At 50.7% G+C, this 15000-nt stretch overlaps 1 protein-coding gene across 1 annotated transcript in view; it reads left to right on the top strand.

The window, feature by feature from the left end:
- arhgap21b (Rho GTPase activating protein 21b) overlaps positions 1–15000 on the top strand; it is a 55628-nt gene that overhangs the window by 23520 nt on the left and 17108 nt on the right. The window contains exons 7-9 of the mRNA XM_080547080.1: positions 1341–1971; positions 2014–3198; positions 14844–14993. Of these exons, the coding sequence (XP_080403206.1) occupies positions 1341–1971; positions 2014–3198; positions 14844–14993 (1966 nt within the window). The remainder of the gene's footprint in view (positions 1–1340; positions 1972–2013; positions 3199–14843; positions 14994–15000) is intronic.

The raw sequence follows: 15000 nt of genomic DNA, 5'->3' as shown, positions 1-15000 counted from the left end.
GTCATGTTTGTAGTGCCAGGCGAGCGCAGACAAAATGGAACGCCTCTCCACCTGGGACACACCGAGCCTCCTGCTTCTTCTTCTCCGCGGCCAGTCGTACGGGAGGGACCGTCTTCTCCCGCCGTGTTAACCGTGTGCCGCGATCGTGTTTTCCAGAGTGTTGGAGTTAGCATGTAGCCGCGGCCCCTTGTGATCGAGTGCAGAGTTTAGCGTTAGCCTGGTTCGACCTGGAGTGAAGAGTGTTGGAGTTAGCATGTAGCCGCGGCCCTTGTGACCGAGTGCAGAGTTAGCGTTAGCTCCGGTTCGACCTGGAGGGGAGGATGATCACGGAGGTGAGGTTTAAATCGGTGGCCAGGAGGGGCGGGCGTGCCCCCCTGTCGGTGTGTCTGAGCTCGCACGCTGTCCGTCAAAGGGTAAGGTGCTTCACCAGGACACCCTACTTTACCCATTTTTCCCCCTGTTCTACCCGGTGGTGTGTTTTTAAAACCCTGACCGTTTGGGTCTCGCACGCATTCCGACTTTGTTGTGTTTTCTTCTGCCTCTCTGTCTCTCTCAGTATTCTCAAGCCACTATGGGGAATCAAAGATAAAACCATAACAATATCAAAATGGTCTAAATCAGCTGTGTTATTGCCTTGTTTCCCCATCTGTTGTGTGTCTGTTGTGTTTATGACTGACTGCCTATGTTGGCTGCGCTGGGCTTTGACAGAAGAGGCCAATCACGACCTCCTGAATAATGGAAATCAATTCAGTTCCCGATCCTGGATGCGTTGTTTCCTTCTGGGATAATTATTATGTGTCACGGAAAATCTTTTTTTTTTTCTATGTTTGGTTGCGGTCACTCACCGAACGGGTTTGCAGTGCTAGGTGCCGAAGCTGTTCATTGTTCAAGCCATTGTTTGTGTGTGTATGTGTGTGTGTGTGTGTGTATATATATATATATATTTATATATGTATGTGTATTTTCTCCCTCCTATCTGTGGGCGTGTGTTCAGAGCCTTCAACATGTCCTCCTAGCCCAGCCTCGCTGTGTAAATATGGAGCAGATGCAACACACACACACTGACACTCCTGACCCGCTAAACGCCTGCACCCACTCCACGCTCTGCCCACACACACACACACACACACACACACACACACACACACACACACACACACTGCTCGTGTTCGCAACATTTCACCAGAGTTCAGTACGTCATCTACTATTCATCCCAGACGCACAGTGTTTAAATATGCCACACACACACACACACACACACACACGTTTATGTGGTGTATCCCTGACCCCCCCTGTCCTCTCTCTCCCCCCCCCCCCCCCCCCCCCCCCCCACCCCCCAGGCCTACTCCCAGGATGCCTACCTGCGCGGCCACAGCGCCTACAGTGGAAACGCCCGTCATATCCCCGAGCCGCCCCCCGTATGCTACCCCCGAGTAGACTGTAAGCCCCCGGGCGCCATGACCACGGAGACCACCCTGCCCCCCCAGCCCGCGCCGTGCCGGGGAGGAGGGCCCGGCGGCGGCGGCGGGGGGGCCCCGGCACCCCCCTCCGACATCGGCTACCGCGTGGAGATCCCCGTGCCCCCCTCCCCCCCGCCGCCGCCGCCGCCCCTGCAGGCGTACCCCAAAAGCCAGACGGCGGCGTGCCTGCGCAACGACAGCGTCCGCACGGTGGTGGTCCCTCCCCCCCACTACCCCCCCCCGGACCACCCCGGACCCCCCCCGGGCCAACGGCGGCCCGGCTCGCTGGCCCACTACCCCGCGCCCCTCCTGGTCCCTTACGGGGCCCCTCCCCCCCACCACCCCCCCCACCCCCACCCCCACCACCACCAGAACATCGACTGGCGGACGTACCAGACCTACCGGGAGTACATCGACAACAAGGGGATCCACTCCCATGGCAGCAGAACCATCCAGGAGCGCCTGGACAGCCTCCGGGCCGCGGGTCAGAACTCCTTCACCTCCTCCTCCTCCCACCCCCACCCGCACCTCCACCACGGCCCCCCTCCCCCAGGGGGCTGGGGGGGCGGCGGGGGGACCAACAAGGGGTTCCTCCTCCGGCGCCGGAGCACCTCGCACGACCGCTCCTTCCACCACCTCCACCACGGGGGGGGCCCGCCCCTGGCGGGGGGGCCGCCGCCCCTGTCCTACCACCCGCCGCCGCCGCGCAGCGTCTCCCAGGACCGGATGAGCCTGGCAGAGCGACGGCACTGGGGCGGACCCCCCCGCTCCGCCTCCCAGGACGCACTGCTCTCGTCGCACAGCAAGGCCAGGGGGGGGCCGCCGCCGTCGCGCTCGGCCTCGGACTACGACTACGCCGACCCCGCCGACTTGGGGGGGTCGCGAGGGGGGGACAGGCGGAGTGGGGGCGGGGGCGGCTACAGGGCAGGGGACCACCCGGGGGGAGCCACACGCCCCGGGAGACAGGCCCACCCCAAACACGGCCAGGGTCCCCCCCTCCTCCTCCACCGGCCGCCTTCCTCCGGAGGGTACGCTAACAGCAACAGCCACCGGGGGGCGCCACCACCAAACAACAACAACCACCACCACAACCACAACCACGCCCTCTACGCTAAAGGGCCGGAGCAGTTCCAGCAGCCCCGCCCCTCCGCGGAGAGACCCCCCGCCTCGCACCCCCCGGGGAAGGGCGCCGCCGTTGCCGAGGGCGACCAGAGAGCTAGCCACGTCAAAGCTAACCACGTTAGCCGCGAGAGCCAGGGCCAGGGAGGCAGGACGCGGGCCGAGACCGCGGCGGAGGCGGGGCCGGGGCCGGGGGGTAGAGAGGGAGAGCCAGCCAACCGGACCTCCTCCACGTCCTGCTCGGCCCCCCCCCACCACCCCCACCAGAGACAACAGAGGCCCGGTATCCTCAAAACAAACCACCACCCCTCCTCCCCCGCCGCCCAGGCCCGGGCCCCCCAGGTGAACGGACGCAGCCCCCCCACAGGGACAACAGAGACGTTGTCGCCGTCGTCGTCGTCGGGGGGGGTGGTCCTCCGGGTGAAGCCCCCCTCCTCGGGGAAGAACCCCCTGCGCCACCCCTCCTACATCCTGGCGGTGAACGAGGACGGGTCGGAGGAGGCGGCGCCCGCGGGGGCGGCGGAGTACTGGGTGCCCAACATGGCCCCGCTGGGGGAGAGGAGGCAGGAGTCCTGCTGCTCCAACCTGGACCAGAGTCTGGACTCCATCCCCTTCATAGGTGAGAGAGACACACACACACACACACACACACACACACGTACCACACACACACACTCTGGACTCCATCCCCTTCATAGGTGAGAGCCACACACACACGTACCACACACACACACACACTCTCTGGACTCCATCCCCTTCATAGGTGAGAGGGCAGACGTACCACACACACACACACACACACACACACACACACACACACACACACACTCTCTGGACTCCATCCCCTTCATAGGTAGGAGCTCAGACGTACCAAACACACACACACACACACACACACACACACACACACACACTCTCTGGACTCCATCCCCTTCATAGGTGAGAGGGCAGACGTACCACACACACACACACACACACACACACACACACACACACACACACTCTCTGGACTCCATCCCCTTCATAGGTGAGAGGGCAGACCTACCACACACACACACACATATGTGACACCATCTAGTCAAATCATAAATCAGTCTTTTTTTTTTTTTTTTTACATAACACAGGGCTTTTGTCATTGTTACAGTTTCAGTCTGAAACTACAGATTGTAAGCTTTCAAAATGATGTCATACATTGAATTTGAATAATTGAAGACGACAGGTGTGTTTGAATGTTGGTACACCTCAAACACTGATACATTCTGAATGGGAGAAAAGTCACTCTGATCAAACTGCAGCTACAGACGCTGCTTACAGCTAGCGGCTAACAGTGGTACGTCGCTACGAACGTCTAAACAGCGTTTTTATAACATCACAATAATCCGTCACACATATACACACACACACACACCCACATATCGTTAGCCTCGTAGCATAATTGCCTAAGTTATGCTTCACTTGCGGTCGGCCGAGCCATCATTGTGTGTAGTGTAAGAAATGCCTATGTCAAAGAGATGACATGGGCAGATAGTGATTTTGGAATGTAATGCAAGCATTCTGATAGGCTGATGTCATAGGCAACAATGCACAGTGAATCAGCAGTGTTAGGCAGATATCTCAATTTGGCCAAAATATGACTTAGGCAATTATACTATGAGGCTAACGATATACCAACACACACACACACACACACATATACCAACACACACACACACACACACACACACACACATATACCAACACACAACACACACGGCTAAGAGAGTCGCCATGGCAACCATGAGCAGGAGCACACGGCGGGCAGAGAGGCTAGTTAAAGAGCGGCATAGATAGACAGACGGATGGAGGGATGGATAGAAGGAGGAATGGATGGAGGGAGGGAGGGATGGATGGATGGAGGGATGGATGGAGGGATGGATGGATGGAGGGAGGGATGGATGGATGGGTAGCAGCGGTGATCTCATCTCTCCAGGCAGCAGCAGCAGAGCAGAGCAGCCTGGGAGCTGTGTGGATTAGCAGCGCTGATGTTCCCCTTGATCTGACACTCATTAGCTGTACTCAGCCCTGACGGGGCCAGAGGTCGACACCCAGGAACTAGTCTAGCTCCTCTGGGTAGACAGACGCATGTTACGGAGCTTTTTTTACATTTCACTCTTCTTTTTCTCATTTTAACCATTTAGTAGACGCTTTTATCCAAACTTGACTGACAATTAGAGATGACAGGGACTCTGCGTGAGTAACTTGAGACTTAAGTGTCGTACACAAGAGCACACTAGTGGTGGTGGTGTTCCCCAGGTGGGATTTGAACTCGTGACCTTCTCTGACCACCACCTCACTATCACCTCACTAGGCCAGCACTAAGTGTGTGTGTGTGTGTGTGTGTGTGTGTGTGTGTGTGTGTGTGTGTGTGTGTGTGTGTGTGTGTGTGAGTGTGTGTGTGTGTGTGAGCGTGTGACTTTCTGTGTTAGAATCTGAGATACCTTGGAGTGTGTGTATGATGTGGTCCTCCCCATCCGTGTGTGTGTGTGTATGTGTGTGTTCTCTCCTGGTAGCTCCTCCCTCAGTGTGAATAGAACCCACTAGCGGGTTAGCTTAGCCTCCTGTGGTGCAGCGGGAGCTCAGAACACTTGTCTCCATTAAGAAGTGTTCTCCACCCGTCACTTCTGCTGCCGTCACCCTGTAAAAGGCTTACATGTTTTATGTCTCTGCATATCTTTATCCCTCTCTCTCCCTCTTCCCGTTCTGCTGAATAATCTTTTCTCCGCCTGTTTTTCTGCCAGCGTGAGGATGAGGGACAGCTAAGATGGACCAAATGTGAGCTGTGTGTGATGGGCCCCGGTGCTATAAATATGTAACGGCCCAGAGAGAGTCCACGGTAGACCGTGGAGGCTCTCTATCCCAAGTCCGGGGATGGTGTCGTGTCCTAGGTGACATTTTAGCTGTCAGTCAAGATGGCCGCCGCGACGCGTCCTCCCTTGGTTTTCCACCAGTGTGTGTGTGTGTGTGTGTGTGTGTGTGTGAGAGAGATAGAACTGGGTCACACAGACAGCGGGACGGGGCAGGGTGATTTTTTAGTACGTCCCAGAGGAGGAGAAGCCAGGCCTTGTTGTAGATTCTAGAAGCTTCTGTACTTTTCCGCTGAACTCTCCAAGCGGGACACGAGGCTCCAAACTCCAAATATGAGTCTTCTAGAAACTTCCGCAGCGGATAACAGATGCTCGGCTCGGTGTCGGCCGTTCGCACGTCCTTGACAAGTATCTGGATGATGCGCCAGCTTTAGCCTGGAGTGGACTTGATGACTTACGTCCCATGCATTACATAACGAGCCCCCCCCCCCCCGGCCTATATCCTGGCCTATATATCGTCCTGTTGTACTGTGTTAGTTGTAGTTGAAGTCAGGCATGCTGTGGTGACACACACCACACGCCGTTCACAGTTAATCAACTCCAGTGTGACTCATCTATACGGGCCGGCGGTGTGTTAAACCAGGCCACTGTGTGGACCACGCCGGGCCGGTCACATGGGTTGGATTGGATCTGCTCTGGGACTGAATGCTGACGTCTGCGAGCATGAAGTATGATGTAAGCCTGTCAGCTCCCATTTATGTCCCGTCAGCTCAGCTGACGTGGCTTGTTAGACATTCCTTTCAGATGCCCGTGTCGTGTTGTGAAAGGAGGTAGTGAGGCCTAATGCCTGGCATGGCGACATGGTCCTGACTGACTTTTTTTTTTTTTCATTTTCTTTTTCAGTTCTTTATTAATTCATTATTGGGAAAGGACTGGTCTTGAATTGTAGTAGTCAATAACAATTGGCTCTCCCCCCCCCCTTTTTTTTTACATGGACTCCATTCCATGTGAATCAGTAGCCTCCCCGTGAACTCCAACTCTCATGTCTGTCTGTCTGTCTGTCTGTCTGTCAGACAGCCTTACTGCCCGGTGGTCATGTCATCATGTCTCGTAGCGCCATGCCACCGGGTGGTCCAGGTGCAGACAAAGCGGCCAGTGACGGCGTCTCTCTGCTGAGAGGATGCTGCTGGGCGGCGCCACCACTCTGGGCCTGGTGCCCACACCGGGGGGGTGGGTGGTGGTGGTGGTGGGGGGGGTCGGAGAACAGAGCCCCGATTGACCCGGCCCCCCCTCCTCGCTAGCGCCACCGTCAATGTCCCCGTTCTGAAAAGAGCCACTGGGTCTCGTCCCCGTCTCGTCATGTGAGGTCAGACGGCGTTCCCATGGTCCCTCTGGGGCGGTCAGCAGAGCAGAGCTGAGCCGGGAGAGGAGAGGACCAGGTCACAACCTCCGACCCCCTCAGATCTTAAAGCCTGATAGGATAGCCTCCGTGTCCGAATATCTGACGAGTTGTTTCTGGAAGAAGGGCCAGTCGAACCGTGTGGATTTTAATAGTGGAAGAGGTCACATTTTAAGGGGATTTTTACTCCGTTGAGATGCGAGGGGCGGAAAGGGCGGAGGGCTCCTGTTGAGGTGCCTTCCTTCCATCGGAGGATCTAATAGTCTCTCTGTGGTTTGGAGGATTTTAGACCACACCATCTTTCTCTCATCGATTCTTGGTTTTAACTCTGCGACAATATCAAGAGCGTAGCTTTGTATTGGGGACTGTAATCTAATCCCACACCTGTGGATGTAGTCTGGTGCTTAGTCTGGTCCCCGAGGAGCAGGGATGGGCTAATCTGTCCACCACCACCACCACCAGCGCCGCCTGGTCTGGGTGTGACCCAGGGTCGGTGTGAGCACTCTGGGGGTGTGGGTCAGTCTGGGGGTGTGTGACAGTCTGGGGGTGTGGGTCAGCATGCTGGCGGTGGAGGGGCTGGGCCTGGGGCTGCTGAGCCCGTGGGCCTGGCTGGACCAGAGCGCCTGGTGCCGGGCCTGTCAGGAGTGTGAACGCCGCTACCTGCAACTGGAGGAGCCTGATGGTAGGGAGGGGGGGGGGGGTGTTGGGGGGAGGTGTGTGTGTGTGTTGGTCTGTCGGTCTGTGTGTGCCTGTGTGAGTGTGTCTGTCGGTCTGTGTGTGCCTGTGTGAGTGTGTCTGTCGGTCTGTGTGTGCCTGTGTGAGTGTGTCTGTCGGTCTGTGTGTGCCTGTGTGTCTGTCTGTCGGTCTGTGTGTCTGTCGGTTTGTGTGTGCCTGTGTCTGCAGGGCTCGACATTAAGGCTTGTCCGGGACAAGTACATTTTATGTTCGGACAAGTGGACTTCCTCCTGCAGTTGTCCGACAGACAAGTCAAAACAAAGAGTAAAATAAATAAATCAATATGTATTATTAATATCCACAAAATATGAATTCCTCCAATACGTTTTATTTATTTAAAAAAAAAAATTTAATTTGTTTTTCAGATTTTATCCCTTTTTTCACCCAATTTGGTAGCCAATTGAACCCAACCTAGCATCCAATTATCCCCTGCCTATTGCGAGGGATCCGCCGCACGACCCCGCGGCCGGTAGTCCCAGAGGAGGCCGCCAGGCAGACTAGCTGACTGGCTCCTCGAGCCCAGCACCGTTATTTCAGCACCAGACGGGGGCGCTGTTGCGCGACGGATCCTTGTCCGGAACTACTCCTATACCCCCCTCGGGAGCGGCCGCCCAATATGCCGTTCCCCGTGTGTGCCCTGGCCATATCCGGGTCTGGCGAGCTGGGATACGAACCCCGGCCCCGGTGGGCAGCATGCACTAGTGGCCAGTGCTTAGACCGCTACACCACCGCGGGGCTCCTCCAATACGTTTTTAACGAGCTATGCCGCACCTCATTCTCGCTGCCTATGAGGCGGGGCATAGCTTGTATCAGAAATGTTAATGCTATTGTGTGCGCGTGACCGTTATTAATTCCACTGCCCGCAAAAGTGCCAAACTTCTTGACCGCAAAGTTGGCTTGTGGACATTTTGGGCCCTATTATGCACTTCTTAACTTGCCGTCTTAAGTCTTAATTAAGACGCACCGCCAGGTTAAGACCTACCGCCACCCTTATTATGCACTTCATACGCGCTACTGCTATTATGCAGGTGTCGATAGGCGCCCACACATAAGACGTAAAACTCCCGTGCATATATTGCTCATTGTGGGAGTGTTCATATGTTAATGAAGTGCACTAGGCGCCCCTGCTATTATGCGATCTGACTTTGCTCCTAGCGCTAAGAAGTGGTTTGAAAAGTTCTTAAGTTTAGACTTCATGCACGTTTTGAAACACGAGCGCGCCTCCGCGGTTTGCGCATGCATGTGGGCACACATGAACACGCACGTGGCTCCACGGCAAGACGTCAATTACGGTCACAGTATAAATGCTTTATTTCAGAAGGGAGAGGCCAGTGCTGTACAGTATGTTGCCTCCGCATACTGTGCACATACAGTACGAGCATGCCGTATAATGACATCAACATCTGTCATTCCTGCAGTCTTCCAGCGACCCCTCTGTAATACTTCTCAACTCACAAGCGGAGGTATTGCCGTGTTTATTCAGAAAATAATCATGCACGAGCTTGTTACTTTCTTCTGCAGAGAAGCGCGCTGACCTCCTTCTTAGGACTTCCATAATAGCATAGCGCTAATGACTCAACGCAGCCGGTTCTTAAAGGGAATGGCACCTGGCACGCTGATTGGGTTGATTGAGAAGACGCCCAAAACACACCCATGACTAATTTCTTTGCTTAGCGCCGGGTTTTAGGCGCCAACTACCGCACGCATAATAGCAAAGTGGCCTTGACCACGCCTCCACGTCTTAAGTTTAGATCTACCGCCTCGTCTTATTGCTTAAGACTTATGAAGTGCATAATAGGGCCCATAAAGTCCGTAGTGAAAGAAACCGACACGTTACTCAAGCAAGCAAGTGAGATGTTCCTTCAAGCACCTAAAACTGGCCAGGGGCCAGGAAAAGCAGGAAACGCAAAATGTCATTGGACGAAACACCAGCACCATTGCCGGTGTTCTGCCAATGTAGCTGCCATGTCAATGTATGCTGCCTTGTCAATGTATGCTGCCTTGTCAATGTATGCTACCTTGTCAATGTAGCTGCCTTGTCAATGTATGCTGCCTTGTCAATGTACGCTGCCTTGTCAATGTACGCTGCCTTGTCAATGTACGCTGCCTTGTCAATGTACGCTGCCTTGTCAATGTACGCTGCCTTGTCGATGTATGCTGCCTTGTCAATGTATGCTGCCTTGTCAATGTATGCTGCCTTGTCAATGTCTGCTGCCTTGTCAATGTCTGCTGCCTTGTCAATGTCTGCTGCCTTGTCAATGTCTGCTGCCTTGTAGGGATGGACGGTTTCCAATTATTGAAACCGAAAATCCGTCAGAGAGTAAAACCGCGGTTTTCCGGTTAACCGAAAAATACAGTAAAAAAAAAAAAAAAAAAAAAATGTAAAAAAAAAAAAAAAAAAAGAGCGCCAATTTCAAATAATTGAGCCCTACTGCTACAATACACTCATGTCGAACACCATTAAAACACCGTAAGCACAGTCGCAACACATTTAGGCTACTTAGTTTCACAAATATAAGTGGAAAGGCAGACTTTTGTAAGCTACACCATACATGAAAACACATGAACACTTAACACACCAGCTCCGCTGATCCAGGGTGCACGCCTGCACGGAAGATCATCTCTTGGAACAGCGTCTTCATTGAATGAACTGCTTTCTCAATATCTTGGTTCTTAGACAAAGTTTCAGCTGCTGCTCAATGTATTTAAATATTTGAATACTGCTCAATAATCACTGAAATATTAGACTTAGAATTATGCAGTGAACATACTTAAAGCTTTTCATAAAAACCACATGCCGCGAGACTGACTCGTCCTGAACTGTCGTAAGTCAATCAACAAAGAATGCCCCATCAAAATAAAAGTGCCCATGGTAGAGCTGTCAAAATAGAGCTTTCAAAATAAATGTACTAATACAGATAGAGATAAATACAGAACTACCTTTGCGTCACTAAGTGACCGCGTATCTTCTGAGACATGCGTTCTGTCATCACTTTCAGTAGCGCCTTCACACACAGTGGCGCTGTGCACAAACACTCTTGATCCGTATAGCTCTTGTTTTATTATATTGTGGTTTAGTAAATACTGCACTTGGAGTTACATTCAATGCATGATTTGTGCTATAGAACATAAATAAAGTTTGATTGATTGATTGATATCAAATCAAATCACATTTTATTTCTATAGCGCATTTCTCACAAAAGTGACCCAATGCGCTTTACAGAGAGCAGCGAAAATGATCTTATTAAATGTAAGCGAGTAATTGTAAAAAAACTTTCCTATCTACCAATATCTGAAGGCAACTATCTTTCCCATAGAGTGATTCGTTACCCTTAAATATAATCCCAATTAGATATTAATCCTCAGTTATTCTTCACAACTGACCAAACCTCTCACTCATTGCGCGGCAGATTCAGACTGTATCATTGTTATTTTCACACACGACAAACATGTGACATGTTCCAGTTTTATTCTTATTCTATTTTATTCTTCTTAAAAAAAAAAAAAAAAAAAAAAAAAAAAAACGGTTTCAGACGGTTTTGATAAAAAACCGTTTCTATTTTTATAAACCCCGGTTTTCGGTTTAACCGAAAAACCGTCCATCCCTACTGCCTTGTCAATGTAGCTGCCTTGTCAATGTCTGCTGCCTTGTCAATGTCTGCTGCCATGTCAATGTATGCTGTCATGTCAAAGTAGCTGCCTTGTCAATGTAGCTGCCTTGTCAATGTCTGCTGCCATGTCAAAGTAGCTGCCTTGTCAATGTCTGCTGCCTTGTCAATGTCTGCTGCCATGTCAATGTATGCTGCCATGTCAATGTATGCTGCCATGTCAAAGTAGCTGCCTTGTCAATGTCTGCTGCCTTGTCAATGTCTGCTGCCATGTCAATGTCTGCTGCCATGTCAATGTAGCTGCCTTGCCATTGTAGCTGCATTGTCAAAGAATCTATGTCCGCTGAGTAGGGGAGCGTGAGGTATGTTGTCATGCCTAGAGAATCTTGCAAATCATGCCTTTGGATCAAAACATTAATGCCGGCATGACCCCTTTACTTAAAACGTTGAAATCGAACGTTCTCTGGCATGCACGTTTATCCACAGTAATTGTTGGAATTGGAATGTAATGGAATGTAATGTATTACTGGCTTGGAGTGAGTTAGTAGACAGACACACACACACACGCATGTCGTCATATTTGGACAAGTAACTAGTACCTGAAAAAGTTTAATGTCAAGTGTGTGTGTGTGTGTGTGTGTGTACTACTTTTGGACATGGGCGGTCCTATGAGTGTTTTAAGGATGCTGTTTGAAGTAGGCGCCATGGATGGGGGTCTGTCGTTGTGTCTGGGGTAGGGATGGGACGATTATCGTGTTTATCGTTAATCGCGATAAAAACACCCGCGATAACTTTATCGTGGAGAATTTTAATTAGTTGAATAATCGTCATAATCGTTTTTTTTTTTTAAATTTTTTTTTTATTATTATTATTTTTAAATTACTGGACTTTTTAAATAGGCACTACATTTTATAAACACTGCTTTGTCTGACTGGTGGTCCCCAGCTGATGACCCAGTTAGGCCCACATAGGTGTTCAGTGAGGTGTCACAGCACACCTGTTCTAAAGGCACTGTTGGAGGTGCGTCAGGCAGCAATGCCCAGCAGGAGTACCATCACCTGTATCATGATTTGATCTGTCTGTTTTTATTGTATGTATTAATGTATGTGACCTATGTGTGTTTTTTGTTTTTTTTTTTAAATTATTTTTATTGAGTTTCACAGAGACATGTACACAACAGGACATAACAACAACAACTAGTATCCGTGGGGGAGGTTATTGTCCCATTAATAGTAGACAACTAGTTTTGCACTTTGTTATGCAGTACATTGTCCATAAACAATAACAGAAAATGTTCTTTCTCTTTTTCTTTTTTTTTAACAAACTAACAAACAAAAAACAAAGACAAACAAAACAAAACAAAAACAAAAAAACAGGGGGGGAGGAGGCCATGTTTACTGCCTATTGCATGTTTACTGCCTATTACAGATTGAGATGTCGTTTGCCGATTGCCATATTAGTGACCAAGTTGCTGCATCAGTATTAATGTTCAGGTAATTATTCCAGTCTTTGGGCGTAAATGCAGGTTTGCCTTTATCATATTTCGAAAGTGCTCTATACCCAAGCCCCAGAATGCCTCTCGTCTGACTATCTCCTCCAGCGGAGAGGGTTGGTGACAGAGGCCAGTGTCTTTTTGGCTATTTAAAAAACTTCGTATCTGAAAAACTCATTTCGTGGTAGGTCATATTTCTTACATAATTGGTCAAATGAAAGTAGTATTTCCGTATCATATAAATGTCCGATAGTAACCATCCCTTTGCTGTCCCACCGCTTGAAACCCCTATCCGTGGCACCAGGGGAGAAGTCTATGTTGCCCCAAACTGGCGAGAGGGAGGATGTAATAATCGTATGTCATAAATAAATAGTAATATAATTGAGATTTCTCACATGAGCCGCGCGCGAATATCCTCACAGAAATTTGTCTCGCGCGATTGTTCAGCCTGCATGGGTAACGTGACTGTCAAGTCAGCCTTGTCAGTCAGTCACTAACGTATGCTAGCCTTCTCACCATGGCTGCATCGGCCCCGTGTCCATTGCCTCACCTTTCCAGGGTTGCACGCAGGCTTCTATGCATACCTGCAACTAGTGTTCCTTCAGAGAGAGTGTTTAGTGCCAGTGGGCACATTTTAGTGCCAGTGGGCACATACTCACACCTCTCCGAGCACACCTCTCCGAAAAAGTGAACATGTTGACATTTTTGCACTTTAACCTATCTTGAAGCTTTCAAGTCTCTAAGCCACAAGGCTAGCACTCAGTTTGATGACAGAAAAGTGTCAGTGTTCAAGTTTTGTTTGACAGTATTTTTTTCCTTTATTTATGCAGTGATACCTTATAATTTATCATTACCTTATTTAAGATTTTATTAAAGATTTTGATTTTTGTCAAGATGTTTTTAAAATGATGTTAATGTTATTAACATGATTCAATAAAAATACAACAAAATCTAAGTTAAAGTGATTACAGTGTGTTTTATTGGCATTCAAAAAAAAAGTTTTTTTTTTTTTTTTTTTTTTAATTCTCGCGATAATATCGTGGATCGCGATTATTTTGCCCACGATAATCGTGACATGACATTTTCTAATCGTCCCACCCCTAGTCTGGGGACATTTGGCATTATTGATGTGTTGGCTGAATATTAGAGATTTTGTGTCTGTGTGCGTCTGTGTGTCTGTCTCTGTCTGTCTGTGTGCGTCTCTGTGTCTGTCTCTGTCTGTCTGTGTGCATCTGTGTGTCTGTCTCTGTTTGTGTCTGTCTCTGTCTGTGCACATCTGTGTTTGTGTCTGTGTTTGTGTCTGTGTGTGCCCTCTCTCTCTCTCAGACCGATCACAGATGGGTCAGACATATAGGGTACACACATTGGCGAGGCTCAGTCACACAGACACACACGCACGCGCACCGTCTCTTCGGCCCTGTGGTTGGCAGTTGGGTACAGGCTGGATCTAGGGCATCCGCTTTTAAATGTAGCTCCCCCAGCCCCCTCGGCTGGCGGAGAGCAGCTCTGTACTCTGAGCCCTCCCCTTCCCGGGCCTCGCAGCGCCAGGAGTGGGCGGTGCTGCACACTGCCGCCACTCTGGAGCTAAGAACTTTTTTATTTATTTATTTATTTATTTTTAACACCGTTTTTTCCTCCTAAAAACAGGACATGTCAGAGAGAGGGAGGGGAGAGAGGGGAGAGAGGGAGGGGCGGAGGAAGAGTCTGTCCTGGTTCTGGGCCGTGTTGTCGGTGTCCTGCTGTGAGAGGATTCTGGGTTACATTTGGACTTTTTTTTTTTTTTAGCTTTCTTTCTCTCCTCTCCCCCAAATGCCGCAGTGGTCTACTTGTTGTTTAGTAGTTCACTAGTCTGTTTTTTTCCTCATGGCAGCCAGGCTGGTCACAACTCTGTTCAATCCCTATCAAGGTCCTAGTAGTACTGTTGGTGCTTATGGCGATTATGATTATAGGACAGTAATGGTATCTGCGTAACTGTGTGTGTGTGTGTGTGGGTGTGGGTGTGGGGGTGTGTGTGTGTGTGTGTGTGTGTGTGTGTGTACTGGCAAGATGGGCCTAATCCTCTACGATGATAATACAGAGGATGATGATGATGAATATCACAACATGCCAATAACAACGTCTGCATTTAACATCTTTTATCCATCTAACAACAAGTGTGTGTGCGTGTGTGTCTGTGTGTGGTTGCAGACGAGCCGGCTAGCCCCAGCGTGGACCGCGATGCCGCGACCATCCCTGCCGCCTCCGTCATCTCCGTGGCCCCCTCCATCACCACGGCCCCCCCCAGCCCCGGCCTCTCCCCCTGCCCGCAGATGCGCCGCCAGCTGTCACATGACCAAGGTAAGAG

This window comes from Nansenia antarctica (assembly GCF_963989245.1).
Source record: "Nansenia antarctica genome assembly, chromosome: 16".
NCBI classification, from domain to species: Eukaryota; Metazoa; Chordata; class Actinopteri; order Argentiniformes; family Microstomatidae; genus Nansenia; species Nansenia antarctica.
Note: the sequence above shows the minus strand (reverse complement) of the source record. Positions and strands in the feature narration are given on the sequence as shown.